Raw genomic sequence first — 16666 nt, forward strand, 5'->3', positions numbered from 1 at the left:
CAAAACCGTTTGCCCCCGAACCAGCCGTCAATACATCAAGGCTTCGGCGGAGATAAATGGTAGGTTGAAGAGAAACTACGAGTCTCTGATCAGCTCCAGGCGGAATGCCGTCGGTTGCTTCTTTCTAGCATGGCGTTAACGTGAAGGTACTTACACCGAAGGTTGCACAATGAAGGCAGTGGTTTGGCGATAAGTACTAGTCGTAGACTTCGCGGTACCGCACAAAGGCTGTAATTACGCAATATAGACCGTCACGTGTCCATATATATTGCCTTGAGGCCCAAATCTCGCGCGCCCTTTTTCGCCATCGCCTCCTCCACCATTTCATCTGTTATCAAAGATCGACGTTCACGATGACGAAGGGATATCTAATGAACAACCTCATCGAGAAGGTACGCTCCTATCCGATGATTATACACGCTATGATGCTGAAGTTTGGGTGGCGTTAACAGATGCAGTCGCCAGACCAGGACTTTCGGTGTGCAGAGAGCCACGCGTTCTTGCCACACTTTCTGACAGGGCTGTCTTTTGTGTGCCAGGTTCATGGGATTGAACGACTTGATGACAGAGATCAAGCAAGATCCGACATCCTTTCAGGGAGATGAGACCGTCGAGAACAAAGTGCTAAACCAGGTGCTAGCACTCGTAGAGGACAAGATATCTGAAGTCAAGAATCAAGCTGTGAAATGGTCTGTTCAGCGGCGTGTATCATTGGCGTTCAGTTGACATTATGCAGTCTCGGGCAATTGATCAAAATCCTGCGCCAGCATCAAATGGAAAATGTGGTGGACAAGTTGATTGATTTTTCTGGAGGCAAAGATGAAGAACTTCGCGACATTTCGGGACTAGGTAAGATTGTCTATCGATACAAAGCAATTTTCTAAATCAGCGTGTGACGCAGCTTTGAAGACCATTACAGCGGAGCTGCCTCCAGATGGCAAGATCGCAGCAACTGCTTGTGCTAAATTGACTCCCAAGTTACTCGGACAAATCACGAGCGTAAGTTTTCATACGTCTCTTTTTGGCTTTTCTTTATCTTTGCGATCTTTTAGCCAACTACGCCCCCAGAAGCTCTCGTCGAAACACTGTCAATTCTTTCGATTCTCATCAGCCGTTTCCCCAACAATCTTGCAAATGCAACTTTCTCGCCGCCACCTCTAACAGCTCTGGCACCTCTCCTTGACCACCAGCGTCCTGTTGTCAGAAAGCGCGCGATCATTACCCTCTCCCAGTTCATCCCCATTTCGCAGGCTGCTTTATTCACAGAACTACTGAAGACAAAAGTACTACCGAACTTGGCACCCTCTGCAAGCCTTGAGAAGCAGAGAACCACTGTCCAGTTAATCGCAGCTGTTGCGCGTCATTCGCCAACCCAAATCGCACCTGTCTTGAGCGACATTGTACCTGGTATTTTGAAATCTATCCAGAAGGATGACGAGGAATTGAGGGAAGGTTCACTCCAAGCGCTGGAGGCCCTTTTGCTCAGATGTCCGACCGAAATTACGCCTTATTTGAGCTCGATCATCCAGGCTGGTAACCAGTTCATTAAGTACGACCCGGTATGTATCATTCCGCGTGAGCTTTCGCCTTTTGACCTGAATATGATTATACAGAACTATGCTGGCGGAGACGACGAAGATGAAGAAATGGCGGACGCTGATGAAGATGACGACGACGAGGAGGCAGACGAGTGAGACCCACTTTTTTCTTCTAGCTCTTAGCTCTGATCTTATCGTTTGAAAGGTACTCCGACGATGAAGACACTTCATACAAAGTTCGCCGCTCTGCTACCAAATTGCTTGCGGCGCTGGTGGGCACACGCCCTGAGCTCCTCACCTCCATTTACAAAGATGTGTCTCCGGTACTCATCTCCCGCTTCGGAGATCGTGAGGAGACGGTTCGCCTGGAAGTATGGGCGACATATGTTATCCTTCTCAACCAAACTGGGGTTTACGGAGGTTTCCCTCAAAACAAAGACGATGGCACCCCTCGCGGAAAGCGAAAGCGTGACACCGAGCAGACCATGGACTTGGAAGAAACTCCTTATACCCTACTCAAATCTCAGGTCCCAGCCTTGTCAAAATCTCTCCTCAATCAGTTAAAGTCGTCCAAGACCTCTCCTGCAACGCTACAGGCTGGGTTCAGTCTCCTACATGCTCTTTTATCTGTGCTCCCTGGGTCTTTGCCGACCCAAGTTCCTTTGATTTTCTCGACGTCCAAGACCATTCTCGCTCAGGCACCAACGACCTCTACTTCAACCCTTCATTTGACTACTCTTTCTTTCCTGGCATTGTTCTTTTCCACTCATGCATCTTCTACATTTGCTTCATCCTTATCAACTCTCACGCCTGTACTCCTCCAGTCCCTGGGCGAAAGACACCCAAGAATCGCTTCAGAGTCTTTCAAGGTCTTTTCGGCGCTGTTGACGGCATTGAAGCCCGTTAAGCCTGCTGACTGGGTGGACCGTGTTTATGATCAAGCATTGGTTAGGTTGAGCAACCACGACACTGATGCGGAAGTAAGAGCGTGCGCGGAAGATTGTATTGGCGATTTGTGGATCTGCGCGACGGATACTGTTCAAGGCAAAGGCAGGAAAGAGTGGGAGTTTATCTGTAGGAGCTCTGGGAAAACTGGAGGCGCGGTTAAAGTCATTACTAAAGTTGCGAGGGAAGTGCGGGTTGGAGATGATTGGGTGAATGGGTGTGTTGAATGGCTCATGGGTTTGTTGAAGAAGAGCAGCAGGCTTGGGAAAGCAGAGGTTTTCGGTGCTTTGGATGTTTTGTTGAACAGGTAGGCTCTCTTGCCGTCGTCATCAAATTTAGTTCCCTGCTAACTAGGATCTTGACAGTTACTCGGCTGGCATCCCAGCATCATTGCCAGCCGTTCTTGTTCCCCAAGTCAAAGCCTACATCGCCACCTCCGATATCTCACTTCTTTCACAAGCCCTCATCATTCTCGCCATTCTCCTCGAAGTCTCACCCCAAACCACATTCCCAGAAATCGAGCATGATCTCTTGAATGAAATCTACGCAGTCTCTCACTCACCCCTTGTGTCTGGTGCAGCATTGGACTCTCTCTTCCGGTTCTTCGCTTCTTTAGTGTCAGCCGACAACCAGATCGCCACGCACCTCGTTCCAAACTTGGCCATTTCTTCGGAGAAGGCGCCCAAGGCAGAAAACAGCCCAGCGAATGTGGCGAAGTGCATTGCTCAGGTGGTCAAGTATTCTCAGGGTGTCGCGGCTGGTACCATTGCAGAGTACTCGAAGAACTTGAGGGTTTGTTAACGCTTCTTTCCTATCTTTGTTTGAGGCTGATTCTTGACATAGAAAGAGAGCAAGGCCAAACCTTCCCTCGTTGTCCTGAGTCTTTTGATAATCGGAGAACTTGGTCGTGTCATGTAAGACCCTTCTCGTAGAGTCTACGTTGTCTGACGTGCGATTCCAGAGATATGTCACCGCAAAGGGATCTATTCTCTAACGTTATCGACCACTTCGCCTCTGATCAGGAAGAAATGCGTTCAGCGGCTGCGTTTGCTGCTGGCAAGTACTCTTTCAGCTTTTTGACTTCTCACAATGAACCAACCTTCTTTCAGGAAACATCGCGATTGGTAACTTGCAACAATACCTGCCCGCGATCATCAAGATGGTAGAAAGCGATCCTAAGAAACGTTTGCTGGCGTTACACGCTTCCAAGGAGGTAAGTAAGGTGCTGTGTTAGTCAAGACATGTTACCCACCTAGCCTTTGCAATTTAGGTTGTTACGCACTGTCCGCAAGGCCAACTCGAAGGTGTTGCGGACCTTTTATGGGTGCCCCTCTTTGAGAACTCTCAGAACGCCGAGGAGACAACGAGGAACGTGGCTGCTGCATGTCTTGGGAAACTTGCAACTACCCATCCCTCTAGGTACCTGCCACAGCTCCATGTGCGTTTTTTCTTCTTTTCTAGTGTCGCAACTTGTGTGTATTGAAGTACGTTGGTAGGCCCGTATCCGGGATAGCAATCCCTCGACTAGAGCCACTGTTGTGTCTGCCATCCGCTACACCTTTGCTGATGCGTCACAATCGTACGACGAACTCCTTGCCCCTCTGCTCGTGGACTTCCTTTCTTCGATGGTGGATGAAGATTTGGTCAGTTTTATTACATCTTCGCCAGTGGTTCTAGTCGCTGAACTTCTCTTGATAGACCGTCCGTCGACTTGCTTTGTCTTCGCTCAACTCTGCAGCACGCAGTAAACCTCATCTCGTCCGAGATCATCTCACAGCCCTCCTTCCGAACCTATACAAGGAGACGTACGTCAACCCTGATTTGGTCAGGACTGTGCAGATGGGCCCGTGGACGCACAAGGTGGACGATGGTCTCGAGACGAGGAAGACCGCTTATGAAACCATGTACACCCTGGTTCGTGTCCGTTCGCCTGCAAATGATATGTATGTGTCTGACGTCATTGAGTTTAGCTCGATACATGTCTCAATAAGCTCGACCTCCACGAATTCTTGGGGCGCGTTTTGCCTGGCTTATCTGACGACTCGGACGAGATCAAGGTTATCTCCCACATGATGCTCTTCCGCCTATCACAAGTAGCTCCCGCGGCCGTCTCCCAGAGGCTGGACGAGGCTACCCCACAACTTGAGAAGACGATGAAGGGCGCTACTGTGACGAAAGATACTGTCAAGCAGGATCTTGAGAGAGCGGCTGAGCTACAGAGGAGTGCTTTGAGGGCTGTGGCTGCCCTCAGTAAAATTGGTGCTGGTGTCAGTCCCAAGTTTGACGCATTTGTTGAGGAAATCACTAGGAACCCGAGTTGGGGGAATGAGTTCAGGGAGCTTGTTGGACAGTAGTTTGGTGGTCATCGGTGTGACTTTGGCTGTCGGACGTACTCGCAGATATAGTTTGCCTCTTTTCCTACGACTCATCGATGTGTCATGCCTAAAAAATGCATATACGATCAATCATTTACGAAGTGTACATGTAACACGGCACAAGTGCAGATATGTGAAGGTAGTGATAAACGATGAAATGAGAATGAAAGAACGATTCCATCTGTCCACTCCCTTGGCCCGAGTGCTCTTAAGGCAATAACTTACGAACGATGGAGATAATCATTGAACTAGAAGGTGATTGTCGTTGAGCTCGAATTTAACAACAAGGAGGGATCTTACGGCTTCACGCGACACAGAAGTCGGTTGGTAACTACTTCCCCCTTCTCCAGGCCCGAAGCTACACTACAAAGTTCAGTGTGTGTAAGTTGAAAAAAACGATATTGCGTATAGTGAAGGCCTCACAAATGCACGAGACAAAAAGTTATTGTACATTGCGTTGAAATCGTTGTCACTTGAAATCCTGCTTCCTGAAGAGGCTTTCTAGAAAGCCTACTTTGGGACATTGGAACCCTTGCTCCTCAAAAAGCTGTTGAGTTCGTTCCTATATGATGCTTGGTTTACTTGTTACTTGGTGAGAAATCGACATAATAAAAAATCAACAAACCCCGAGTCACGAGTGAAAGGTGCGTTTTGACCTGCACCACCATTCAACGCCGACATAACGTCGCCGGTGACGGGCTTCGTACCAGCAGCGATCGACGCGAAACCCGTCTTGTCGCAATTTTTAATGACGCCGTTGCAACAGAGAGCTCCAAGCACGAGAGCAACCTATGACAAGAATAGAGTTAGGAGATCTAGGACGGGAGTTTGATACATACCGTACCACAAATAGCTGCGATGCCACAGGGCGCCCAAGCCCAGACCGTAGTAGGGTTCGGCTAAGTATGTAATGTCTTTCAGCAGCATCTTGGACCAGTCAGAAGAAGATACTTACGGGTTTGGCTACGACAGCGATGCATGCTGCCATAGGTACTTGGCAATACAAGTAGCACGTTCTTCGTAGTAACGATAAGTCAGGCTGGTCTCTGTAGCCCTTGGGAGGTATTCGGCGTAATGGCTAGCAGGACTCGCAGCGACCAGTTCCCCGCGTTTGAAGTCCCCGTTCGTGGTAGGGGCCTCCCAGTTGCGCACGTCGACAACGACAGGATTCGCCTTTGCGAAAGAGATGGTAAGAGCCGCTGTGAGGATCTGGAGGACAAGCATCGAGTTCTTGGCCTCGTTCTTGAGCTTTGCCGCCTTTTATAGGCCCAAGGAATGAGTAGCAGACATGGGGATATTCTTCATCGTCCCTAAATGAGTTTAGCAGCACTTCGTGGCTGATTATCATTGCAGCTAATTTGACGAAAAGTTGTCGGGGCGCTTTGATCTTCAATCAAACCGTGCAAAGAATGCTATGATCTCCGTGCTGGAAATGGAAAGGACGCAACGCGCGCCCACGCGGAATCGGGGTTGAAGTGATTTCGCAGGCAGGCATCTTGGTGGCTGATCAAATTTCAAAGCTGAACAAAAAACAGACTTCAAGATGTCAGCTACGCGGAGCGAAGGGTTGCGTGCATATGCCAGTGCATTGCGTTCAGACCTCTGCAAACATTTTAGCCATATATGCGCTATATTCTCGCTTATGAATATCTGCATTAATAGTCTAGACGTATGACATTGACAGATGTAACAAACGAGCAATTGCCATATTATCGCGTACTATGACCAGCGTACTGTCAATTCCAACATATGTTTCAAGGCAAGAGCAAGCCCTGATAGTTTCTGAAAACAACCGCCTCTTCCCCTTGGTCCCTGTCCAAGCAGATGCCAAAACAGGTTCCAACTGTAACACCAAACTCATTTGGTTCTTGTGCAGCAACTACTATGCCTGGTTGCTGCTCCTGGATGATGCGTATGATGACAGTCCGTAAGATGTGTGAGTGCGAAAAGCAGTTCTTGTATAGCGCGTTGTACTGCTCCTGCGGGTACGAAAACAAAACTGCGTCGAGCAAGTTACCGACTTCAAACAGGGTCATGTTGAATACGTAATCGTCACGGTCAGGGTCTGGCATGCGCCATACGACTGGACGACCAAAAGTTCCTTCGATTCGTTGTACGCCGGGTACCGCAGGAAACAGAGAACAGTCAACGCGATCGATAGCAAGCTTTGGGGATGAAAAGAATGGATTGGAGTGTGTTAAGTCTATGGCGATAAGAAAGTCTGGTTCAGTCGGATGCGGATGCTGTGCGGGGGGTTCGTGGTGGACTAGGAAGACGAAACCCTCGTGCTGAATGAGAAGACGCCGCTTCAATACAACTATCTCCGTTATTTGGTATTCGGAGGGATTGAAGCGACGGCGAGGGTGGATAGCATTAGGCTGAGGGGCATGCTGGTGCAGGCGAATCTTATCAATTAGGTGCCTTGTGGTGTGGCATGTGGATAATTCGGCAAAGAACGTTTGGGCGGGAGCGCCTTCAGCCATGCTTGGATGAGCAAGAAAAGTGCCAACCGCCTCAACAACATCCTCTTTTAAGGGGGGCGGCAGCCCTCCCCAAAGGGTAATTTCAACGTATGTTGACATCTGCAAGGCTACACGATCAGCGCTGTCAATCGCAATAGCAACAACAATCATAGTACATTACTTCTCAGCTTGGTGGGTAAGGTTGCGTTAAGACTGGCTGAGACACCATGCGCGAGCGCTCAGCGCTCAGGACTGGGTTGTGACGGTAAATCGCATTACTTATGTAAACATTGAAACAATGTCACACCGGGATCCCATAAAAACTTGAGAGCTCCCAAAAATCTGCTGATCAATATCGATCAATTCCGTCTTGGCTGAAGTGACTACTACGACAGAGAACAGAAGCGCAACTTGATCCGCGTTAGGATTAGTATCTATCAGAGGGCTGATCGATTTCGGCAGCTCCCCGATCGCGCTTCGCCCTAACGTGCCCTTTCATCCAACTTTCATCTTTCGTTTCACTCCTCCACCTTGTCGTCGTTAGCCTCTACGCATACTTTTCTCTTGGTTGTGACGGTAAATCACCTTGCCAATTTAAACAATGTTGGCGGCTGGGCTCAGGTCTAAAATCTTTTCGGAAGGAAGTGGATATGTTACTAAAGCCAGGTTAGAACGGCCCGGCCAGAGCAGGAAGCTTACCTGAACCTCAACTCATGGTGAACCATCATACAAGCTACAGAGATGCTTTTTCCATTCCTCAGCATCGACAAATTCTAGTGAGAAGAAGGCTGATATAAATCTCCGGATCCTTGCGTTCCCCAATTGGACCAGTCACAGCCGAAGCGCGGTGCTGAGCGCGTGGCCAGTCGAGTCATTCACGGGCTTTTCATATCTTGCCTGTTTACACTCCCTCACAGCGAAATGGACCAACTAGCCTCTCTGGCAGGTGTCCTGTTTGTAGCTTTGCTTCGTCTGCTCTATATACGACTCCATCGTAGACAAGAAAACCTCTCCTCACCTCCCAAGCGTCCAGCTCTCCAAGAAGATGAGGAATCTCGACCTCTCATTGCACCTCCTCGTGCTGCTCAAGAATCTCTCACCTGCCGAAGAAAGTTGATCTGTAGCCTGGCCGCCGTCGCCTACATCGCAGTTGCAGTCTTCGGTATGTCGCTTCACCACTATGAATTCGAGGAAAGAGTCTAATGTACATCGCTGGATAATCAAGTTGCAGTCGCTACTGTCAAGGAATATGGAGGTCCAGTGCTCAAAGACAGCAGATTCGTTTTCGGGAGGGGAGGGATGGTCACAGTCGCTGTAAGCTATGGGTTTTCCGTCCCCATCTACAGATTATGTATAGCTAACAAAATTTCTTGTCCAGCTGATCGTATTAGCTAGAACTTTGTTCTACAAGTCATCCGATATTCTTCGGGAGCTTCAGGCAGACGCAGTGGCGCTCATCGCCATTCCGTACGTTATGGAAGTTCTCGGGACTCCGGTCGCTCAGTTCCCTGAGAGGCGTCTCGTTGATTTCCTGGTCGCACCAGCACTTGGAGCGATCTGTTTCTTATTGGCCAAAGATTGATTTGTTTTTAGGATTTCGTTTCTCTGTATGCTTTTTATGAATGCACGTAACTGATTATTTATGGCGGGGAGAGTAGATTCTACAAGTGTAACATGGGACTTCTAAAATCTCTTCTTTGACAATAATGATCTGTTGGGGTCTTCAGGCGGTCATGCAAAGTGACTGCTGAACTCTTTGGCTGTGCGAAATTACTAGAATCCAATCAAATCGGCACACTCTATGTCAGTCTATGTCTGCAACTTGCAGTCGCGCATGGTGTCTCAGACAGTCTTAACGCAACCTTACCCACCAAGCTGAGAAGTAAGGTACTATGATTGTTGTTGCTATTGCGATTGACAGCGCTGACCGTGTAGCCTTGCAGATGACAACATACGTTGACATTACCCTTTGGGGAGGGCTGCCGTCCCCTACAAAAGAGGATGTTGTTGAGGCGGTTGGCACTTTTCTTGCTCATCCAAGCATGGCTGAAGGCGCTCCCGCCCAAACGTTCTTTGCCGAATTATCCACATGCCACACCACAAGGCACCTAATTGACAAGATTCGCCTGCACCAGCATGCCCCTCCTAATGCTATGCACCCTCGCCGTCGCTTCAATCCCTCCGAATACCAGATAACGGAGATGGTTGTATTGAAGCGGCGTCTTCTCATTCAGCACGAGGGTTTCGTCTTCCTAGTCCACCACGAACCCCCCGCACAGCATCCGCATCCGGCTGAACCAGACTTTCTTATCGACATAGACTCAACACACTCCAATCCGTTCTTTTCATCCCCAAAGCTTGCTATCGATCGTGTTGACTGTTCTCTGTTTCCTGCGGTACCCGGCGTACAACGAATCGAAGGAACTTTTGGTCGTCCAGTCATATGGCGCATGCCAGACCCTGACCGTGACGATTACGTATTCAACATGACCCTGTTTGAAGTCGGTATTTTGCTCGACACGGTTTTGTTTTCGTACCCGCAGGAGCAGTACAACGCGCTATACAAGAACTGCTTTTCGAACTCACGTATCTTACGGACTGTCATCATCCGCATCATCCAGGAGCAGCAACCAGGCGTAGTAGTTGCTGCACAAGAACCAAATGAGTTTAGTGTTACAGTTGGAACCTGTTTCGGCATCCGCTTGGACAGGGACCAAGGGGAAGAGGCGGTTGTTTTCGGAAACTATCAGGGCTTGCTCTTACCTTGAAACATATGTTGGAATTGACAGTACACTGGTCATAGTACGCGATAATATGGCACTTGCTCGTTTGTTACATCTGTCAATGTCATACGTCTAGACTATTAATGCAGATATTCATAAGCGAGAATATAGCGCATATATGGCTAAAATGTTTGCAGAGGTCTGAACGCAAAGCCTATGCGCGCAACCCTTCGCTCCGCGTAGCTGACATCTTGAAGTCTGTTTTTTGTTCAGCTTTGGTCAGCCACCAAGATGCCTGCCACTCAAAAATTGACAACTTTCTTCAAGGAGAAGCTCAACCTCTTCCGCCGGCCTCCCCAGCTGTGTTGATGGAGGTCAATAGCAAGGTCGCTTCCCCTCGCTTCCTCAACACTCTTTTGGGCAAATTTCGGACCTTGACATAAACCTCACCCCGTTGCCGGAGATGGGACAAACGCCCATGAGGTCCGTACGGGCAGCACTCACCGTCACCTCATCGTCAGCGTGTCAGCTCCGACGCTGTAGCGCGTGATAAAACTGATATCAATCAACTTCTTGCCGTCGTATCCAAGCCACTGAAGTGTGAACGGCGGGCTGCAGAATCAAGATCGCTGTTGGAGCTGACAGGCGGGGAGAACCAAGCTTGGATTCCATGACAGAAGGCGGCAAAGGCGACAGCTATCGATTGGAAGTACGCAAAATTCGGTCCTCTGTCGATCTTCTGACACTTCAGAGTCCAGACTCATTTGTGAGGCAACTTACCTCCGCTGAGATATCTTCTTTGACAATCATCATAGACCTTCAATGTGGTTCCACCGATGCAACCTCCTCTAGATCTGCCTTTTCGGCTGTGCGAAATCACTTCAATCAGACATATTCGTGTCATCATCTTTGATGACGGCGTGAAATATGGCGGCTTCGCTTCACTTCGTCCAAATTTCTTTGATCAACACGCGGGCTCGTCGGAGATCTCATACCAGTGTTGTTTTTTCCACTCACCAACTCGACGATCATGACGTTCTTGGCGCGGTCCGCCATCACCGGAGGGCTCTTCAACAAATTTCGAATGTAAGCAAGTATCATCCTAGGACCCTAGCGAGCACGATGACGAAGCCCATCGGACAGAAAAAACATGCCTACCGCTAGCAATTCCTGGAGTATATAAAGGAAGGACGTCAACGTCGAGACTACTCATCATCATCATCATCAACCAGTCCAATGCTCGTCCTCCAGTTCCTCACAGCAGCTCTTACCATCTCTCTTGCAAAGGCGAATCCCGTTGCCATTGACGTGCGCAACTGGGAAGTCCCTACTGCGGATGGGAACCTCAAACGTGGGGAGTTGGTTGCTGCGAGTCCCGCCAGCCACTACGCTGAATACATCCCAAGCCCTACCGAGACTAGCCTGACTCGCGCATACTACGAGGAACGCGCTACCTGCCTCGACCAGTTCGTATGGTATTGTTCTATACCTGCGGCGGCATGCATGGCTTTCGTGGCCAACCCTGTATGTTTTTTTTTCTGAGCGATTGCCCAGCTGCTGATTGACGTTTCTAGCCATCACCTCTTACCGTCTGGTCTTTCGTACCCTGTGGCATTGCCGCTGTTTGTGGATCGGTACGCAATAAAGACACTCCTGAGCTGTAACGCTGTTAATTTTATTCGTCTTAGGTTGCTCTTGTGCTTGGAGCTCTCTGCTGCAACGGCATCATCAAAAAATGCGACCAGACCGCAATCTATGCATCTGCTGCCCAAGCCGTCAGCGGTAACGTTATCTCGACCTTGAACGGAAATGCAGGTTCAGACAAACCTTTCAATCGGGGTGAGTCGTTTACTTGTCGATAACCATTTCCCTAGCACTAACAAGGTATTTCAAGCATCGTTCAGGAACTCGCTCAATAGTTTCTTGAGTAGCAAGAAATCTAACATTCCAAAGTGAGTTTTAAACGGTGTTCTGTTTAACAAACATAATGAATGTGGGATTTTTCAGCAATGCTGAATTCGACTCCATGTACAACACCTTCTTGGCTCGTATTTACGTGAGTCTTCCACTACACCGTACTGTTGTTCACTAACACCAAACTTTGATATGCAGTGCGCCAAAGGGGATCGTAATTGCAACCCAGGTACCGACTCCGTCCCAGTCAACCTCGTAAGCATCGTTGTATTGATGTGCTGAACGATCAGTTTTATCTGACGGTTTCCTTCTAGTTCAACAACTACCTCCACAGTCCTTAAATTCTTTTCACTTCGGGATTAGTATACGACGGACCAGTAGTAGCAGAGCAGCGTCGTTTACTTCCTGTAATTCAAAGACACGATCTTGGTTCTTTAGCAACCTTGCTAGAATCTGTCGATAGTAATATTACCACTCAAGTTGTTTTTTTTGGCGATATTGAGTCCTTTATTTTTGAGCGGAGTGATGGGGCACCTGTAACAGCATACCATGGACGATAGACCAAAAGAGAAGGCTAGATTTGCATCACTGCGTAGAAAACTCGGTCACCCAAGGCTTGGTCAATTGATCCATCATGCTCACCCCCATGAGCTATACTGAGCATTGCCTATAAGCTGTCACTGTCAACAACATTCATGTCTTGTGAGCATATATTAGAAGGCCATTGGGTATATAAAGCTGAGATCTAATTTCGGAAAATCCCAATGCAGATATTAAGCCACCCATCCGCTCCAGCCAAACACGCCCCAAGCCAAGCGAGCTCCGCATCCGGAGGAGACAACACGCCTTGTATAAGAGCGTATGCAGGCTGACGAACGGCTGGCGCTTGTGGGTTCGGATTCACTCTTGATGGAGGGGGGGCCGGCGGTTGAAGGGGGAATAGAAGAGTTACGTAGCTGGATAAGAAGTGTGAGAGGGTGTGGGGTGTACCTGCCAAAACATGTTAATACATTGAGGTTAGAAAGCCAGTGGGTGAAATAAATGGGCTTACCATCCTCGAGAAGGGCTGGAGCAAGCTCTTGGATGACGGGACCATTTGGGAGGTATATTCTGACAGGAACACTTCGGACGCTGTAGGCGCTCTCTCTGTCAAACGGAGCAGCTTGATCAGCGGAAGGATTCATCGTCGCAGACGGGGCAGGAGACTGAGGAGGCGCTGGTGTCACAGTGGGCGTGACCTTGCTTGCAACTCGCCAGTATTCGTCAAAGTTATCTGTAGGACATGGGTGGGAACGTTAATAAGACGAAAGTGGATGCTTTGAAAAACTTACGCTCTTTGATGCCCTCCCATATAGCGTCCTGATCAACTTTTCTCAGCCCAGTCATCCGTTTCGTACTGCCCCAGCGGATAAAGTCAGCTTCTTTCAACTGTCCCATAAAAGCCTGCTTGCAAGCTTCAACGTTTGGTGCGAGGAGTAGCTTTTCGGTTGGTGGAGAAGCCAAGTGCAGTATCAGTCGCATTGGGGTGGACGTAGAGGTCGAGGGTGCCGAAGGCACACGGACGGATGTCGATATAGTATGGTTGTCATAGATAAGACCTATGGGCCAGTGCCTACAGATGATCAACTGTTAAGTAACGCCGTCAAAGATGGACCGTAAAACGGAGAAGTGAAAGGCTGACCATTTGAGAAGGGTCCCTTCTTCACTCTCAAACCACCAGTCCTCCTCTTTGAGAACCTTGGCGGCAACTTCGTCAAAGACGACGTCCATTAGAAATCGACGGATTTCTGGAACTAGAAGAGGCAGATAGCTGATGCGAGGGGCTTGGATGTAGTAGCATTCGAGGCCGCGATCTGAATTTGCAGGGAGCTCTTTTGGATCGACACGGATTTCAAGGGGAACGGAACCCTCCCATGTGAGACGGCGAAATAGGGTTGTATGGTAGTCAACATTCCGGTCTTTATTAGAGATCGTTGAAGGATAGGCTGACATTGTCAGTGGTTGAGGAGAAAGAGAACAATCACGGCATGTGATCTGGACGCGACACAATTCACGAACGAAACCAGATCGCAACAGCCTACAGGATGCCGTCGAATTGTACTCGAAAGACCAGTCAATATTGCAATGCCCATAGGTTCACTTCGCTCCCTGTCGGACTCCTGATATTTCCAATGTCGTTCAGGTCCCCATACCCCCTCACGCGCACGAGCAATCTGTCTACGATGCTCGATATCTCGAATATCATGATACCTTAGAGACCTGCAATTCCCTGCGTAGCGTTTTCTTACCTCTTTTGTGGCAGCTCATCGAGGTCTGCGCTAGCAAGCGCAAGACTAGCTAGGTCATTTTAAATGACATCGCCACGGAACTGGTGCGCCAGTTGGAGAATCATTCTGGATCCAAATTGGCAAAATACCTTCAGTGAGTCGATTTTTTAGCTTCTATTTGAACTTGCAAAACGAACTGCATCGCAGAGTCGTAAATGTCATACTATTACCTTTTCGACAGAGTCCTCCTCGAACTCGTTCGGTGCTTGTTGCTTTTGTCTAACCTTCACACTCTGCATATCCCAGGAATTGGGTGGCGCATGAGGAAAACAATCAATCAGACATCTAAGTATCTAACATTCCCTTAGATGCGGATTTCGTGGCGTCTTCGCATGGCCATGGTATTTTGGCATCTTTTCCCAACCTGAAGAATGATTTGGTCACCATAAAAGATTCTAGATACCGTCTTAGCACATTGCCCCAACGTAATCTCTACTGGAAGGTTTTCACACGAAATTTGCGAAGGCGACTCCATTTTTATCTGGCAACTTGCTCTATGCATTGGCTCAATCATCTCCGTAGTCGTTGCAGAAAAGCTCTAGACCTCGAGGAGATAGCCTTCGACGTCATCAATCCAAGTTTCACTCTGGTATGTTCCAACTCTGAGCTTCTAAATTACGTTCTAATAGTTTTGGTGTAGGAGGCGCCGTCTAATCTCTCTGTGTTCAAGCGTCTACAAACAGTTTGCTTTGACTTCACTACCCTGCCAGAGAGGGCACTTCGAGAAATGATGGAGGCTTTGCTGAACACAAGTACCTCAAATTTACTCAAAATTTATCCCACATGTGCTTGGCAGCCGCCGCCGACATGGATAATATATTATATAAATGGTCGTAGAGTTTCTTACTGTTCACGTTAAATCAATTATGTTTGGCCTTATCGTTGGTGGAAAGTAGCTGGGCCGCTGATAACCTTACTTCGCCAATGCAAGCATTCCTTCTATAATAACTTTTTCTTTTTTGTAGACAGAGACATCCTACTCCTCCCCGATCCACCATCTAGGACCACACTTATTTTTCTGCAGGTCCCACTCACAGAGTGCTCCGTCAAGTTGAGCATATAGAGTTCCCCCGCTTGGATCAAAGAAAAGCGCATGCACTACATTATACTCTCCAGAGTTTTCGAGCCATTCTAGCTTTAAGAGAAGCGTCCCAAACGATGTCACATCGATCACATGAATGGTGTCAAGGCGGGAGAAAAAATCGCGCTAAGGGTTCAGGCCACCTATTTGAGAAGTAGGTGAACAACAGACATACCTCTAAAAATACCATAACTTCTTTTCCTAGTTTTCCACTGTTAAATTGAAGATAGTGTATGAAACAGTCGTTCTGAGGGAATATGAATGTCTTTAGAAGAACTTTGCTTCGGATATCCCAAACAGACACTCTTCCGTCATTCATAGCGATAGCAAACTTGGAACCATCGGCAGAAAACGCAAGTTTTGGTTCCAGCAGTTCAAAATCCAAATCTTCTGGGTCTTCGGGAATGGGAATAGAGATGCGGGTAACAAAGGAAAAGTTTGCGCCACCAGAATCTGAATAGTGAATGTCAATCGTTTCATTGTGTCGTTCTTTCTCCACATCCGCAGTTAGAAGAATGTGCCTGTCGGGGGATAGCTTGACTTGGAGAACACATTAGAGCAGGTTCAACACTGCATGAGAATTTTGGACCAACCAAGACTATTCTCGCGCGCCCACTTCAACCACTCGACCTTGAGATCAAAATCTATTCTCCCGGGCTCAATCAAAGGAAATTTATCCGAGGCGTCTGTTTCAGTGGTAGAGACATCAAACAGCTTCCACTCATCGCTAAACCGCGCCCAAAAAGTGATTGCCAAGGGATTTTCGGTGAAATTTATCACCTCCAAATCAAAATGATAAATATCACCGGGACAAGTACTGTTGAAGGACCACACAGCAGGACCAACACGGCTATTGGGGCAGATTTCATGGATTGATAGGTGTAGAAAGTGGTCCAAAATTTGCCCTGTGAATTCGAAGTACTTTGCGAATAGTAGGATCTGATTGCCTCTGACGGGGACAAGCGAAAAATCGACGAATTTTCGCGACGGATGTTTCGGGACAATGATTCGTGGCTTGAAGGTATCGTGAGTTGTATAAGTACGACTTTCTCAATGAGCGGCATGTGAATCAAACCTCATGTTTTCCGGACGAATGAATGTTGTGCTCGAATATCGCACCGTTCAAGTGATAATAAATGATTCCCTTTCGAAGAGGACAATGAAGGTCGTAACTTCCAAATCTGCAAGGTGGACGATGGTGTTCACGTCTTGATGATACATATACAAAGACTCTCACCCGAATAATTCACTGAGGTCAACAATGATGGTCTTTCTGGGAATCCTTGACTTTAGCAATGGTG

General features: G+C 48.1%; 8 protein-coding genes across 8 annotated transcripts; 4 read left to right on the forward strand and 4 right to left on the reverse strand.

Moving 5' to 3' along the window:
- Nucleotides 1–353: 353 nt before the first annotated feature.
- LACBIDRAFT_313162 (uncharacterized protein) lies at nucleotides 354–4837 on the forward strand (the record flags this gene model as incomplete). The annotated part of the gene is made up of 16 exons (XM_001888622.1): nucleotides 354–392; nucleotides 453–478; nucleotides 540–689; nucleotides 737–849; nucleotides 902–999; nucleotides 1053–1559; nucleotides 1614–1690; nucleotides 1744–2790; nucleotides 2849–3275; nucleotides 3327–3397; nucleotides 3445–3539; nucleotides 3593–3696; nucleotides 3754–3921; nucleotides 3980–4126; nucleotides 4182–4397; nucleotides 4454–4837. The coding sequence occupies 16 exons, from the start codon at nucleotides 354–356 to the stop codon at nucleotides 4835–4837; spliced, it is 3669 nt and encodes a 1222-aa protein (XP_001888657.1).
- Nucleotides 4838–5368: 531 nt separating this feature from the next.
- LACBIDRAFT_333971 (uncharacterized protein) lies at nucleotides 5369–6082 on the reverse strand (the record flags this gene model as incomplete). The annotated part of the gene is made up of 5 exons (XM_001888690.1): nucleotides 5369–5405; nucleotides 5484–5647; nucleotides 5698–5757; nucleotides 5814–5839; nucleotides 5863–6082. The coding sequence occupies 5 exons, from the start codon at nucleotides 6080–6082 to the stop codon at nucleotides 5369–5371; spliced, it is 507 nt and encodes a 168-aa protein (XP_001888725.1).
- A 391-nt stretch (nucleotides 6083–6473) lies between these two features.
- On the reverse strand, nucleotides 6474–7440 carry LACBIDRAFT_313164 (uncharacterized protein; the record flags this gene model as incomplete). Its single annotated transcript, XM_001888691.1, has 1 exon — nucleotides 6474–7440. One exon carries the CDS (start codon nucleotides 7438–7440, stop codon nucleotides 6613–6615), a length of 828 nt encoding a protein of 275 aa, XP_001888726.1. The 3' UTR covers nucleotides 6474–6612.
- Nucleotides 7441–8232: 792 nt separating this feature from the next.
- On the forward strand, nucleotides 8233–10203 carry LACBIDRAFT_295741 (uncharacterized protein). The gene is made up of 5 exons (XM_001888623.1): nucleotides 8233–8482; nucleotides 8546–8634; nucleotides 8699–8787; nucleotides 9048–9207; nucleotides 9264–10203. Exons 1-5 carry the CDS (start codon nucleotides 8242–8244, stop codon nucleotides 10086–10088), a joined length of 1404 nt encoding a protein of 467 aa, XP_001888658.1. The 5' UTR covers nucleotides 8233–8241; the 3' UTR covers nucleotides 10089–10203.
- Nucleotides 10187–10662, forward strand: LACBIDRAFT_313167 (uncharacterized protein; the record flags this gene model as incomplete). The annotated part of the gene is made up of 1 exon (XM_001888624.1): nucleotides 10187–10662. One exon carries the CDS (start codon nucleotides 10187–10189, stop codon nucleotides 10484–10486), a length of 300 nt encoding a protein of 99 aa, XP_001888659.1. The 3' UTR covers nucleotides 10487–10662.
- Nucleotides 10663–11252: 590 nt separating this feature from the next.
- On the forward strand, nucleotides 11253–12322 carry LACBIDRAFT_295742 (uncharacterized protein). The gene is made up of 7 exons (XM_001888625.1): nucleotides 11253–11567; nucleotides 11618–11677; nucleotides 11732–11882; nucleotides 11938–11995; nucleotides 12051–12099; nucleotides 12156–12212; nucleotides 12272–12322. Exons 1-7 carry the CDS (start codon nucleotides 11280–11282, stop codon nucleotides 12296–12298), a joined length of 690 nt encoding a protein of 229 aa, XP_001888660.1. The 5' UTR covers nucleotides 11253–11279; the 3' UTR covers nucleotides 12299–12322.
- Nucleotides 12323–12599: 277 nt separating this feature from the next.
- On the reverse strand, nucleotides 12600–13949 carry LACBIDRAFT_295743 (uncharacterized protein; the record flags this gene model as incomplete). Its single annotated transcript, XM_001888692.1, has 4 exons — nucleotides 12600–12947; nucleotides 13009–13230; nucleotides 13289–13569; nucleotides 13639–13949. 4 exons carry the CDS (start codon nucleotides 13947–13949, stop codon nucleotides 12703–12705), a joined length of 1059 nt encoding a protein of 352 aa, XP_001888727.1. The 3' UTR covers nucleotides 12600–12702.
- Nucleotides 13950–15160: 1211 nt separating this feature from the next.
- On the reverse strand, nucleotides 15161–16445 carry LACBIDRAFT_333976 (uncharacterized protein; the record flags this gene model as incomplete). The annotated part of the gene is made up of 6 exons (XM_001888693.1): nucleotides 15161–15223; nucleotides 15320–15382; nucleotides 15541–15577; nucleotides 15668–15905; nucleotides 15959–16215; nucleotides 16441–16445. 6 exons carry the CDS (start codon nucleotides 16443–16445, stop codon nucleotides 15161–15163), a joined length of 663 nt encoding a protein of 220 aa, XP_001888728.1.
- Between the last annotated feature and the right edge of the window lie 221 nt (nucleotides 16446–16666).

Source organism: Laccaria bicolor, genomic scaffold (genome assembly GCF_000143565.1).
Source record: "Laccaria bicolor S238N-H82 LACBIscaffold_57 genomic scaffold, whole genome shotgun sequence".
NCBI classification, from domain to species: Eukaryota; Fungi; Basidiomycota; class Agaricomycetes; order Agaricales; family Hydnangiaceae; genus Laccaria; species Laccaria bicolor.

What these genes read in the sequence shown, in the direction of transcription:
- LACBIDRAFT_295741 (XM_001888623.1), top strand. Translation starts at nt 8,242, where the DNA reads ATGGACCAACTAGCCTCTCTGGCAGGTGTCCTGTTTGTAGCTTTGCTT. An exon ending in GAGGGATGGTCACAGTCGCT is followed by an intron (nt 8,635 to 8,698) that starts GTAAGCTATGGG and finishes TTTCTTGTCCAG; the next exon opens with CTGATCGTATTAGCTAGAAC. An exon ending in GTGGCGCTCATCGCCATTCC is followed by an intron (nt 8,788 to 9,047) that starts GTACGTTATGGA and finishes TGGGGTCTTCAG; the next exon opens with GCGGTCATGCAAAGTGACTG.
- LACBIDRAFT_295742 (XM_001888625.1), top strand. Translation starts at nt 11,280, where the DNA reads ATGCTCGTCCTCCAGTTCCTCACAGCAGCTCTTACCATCTCTCTTGCA. An exon ending in TTGCCGCTGTTTGTGGATCG is followed by an intron (nt 11,678 to 11,731) that starts GTACGCAATAAA and finishes TATTCGTCTTAG; the next exon opens with GTTGCTCTTGTGCTTGGAGC. An exon ending in AGACAAACCTTTCAATCGGG is followed by an intron (nt 11,883 to 11,937) that starts GTGAGTCGTTTA and finishes AGGTATTTCAAG; the next exon opens with CATCGTTCAGGAACTCGCTC.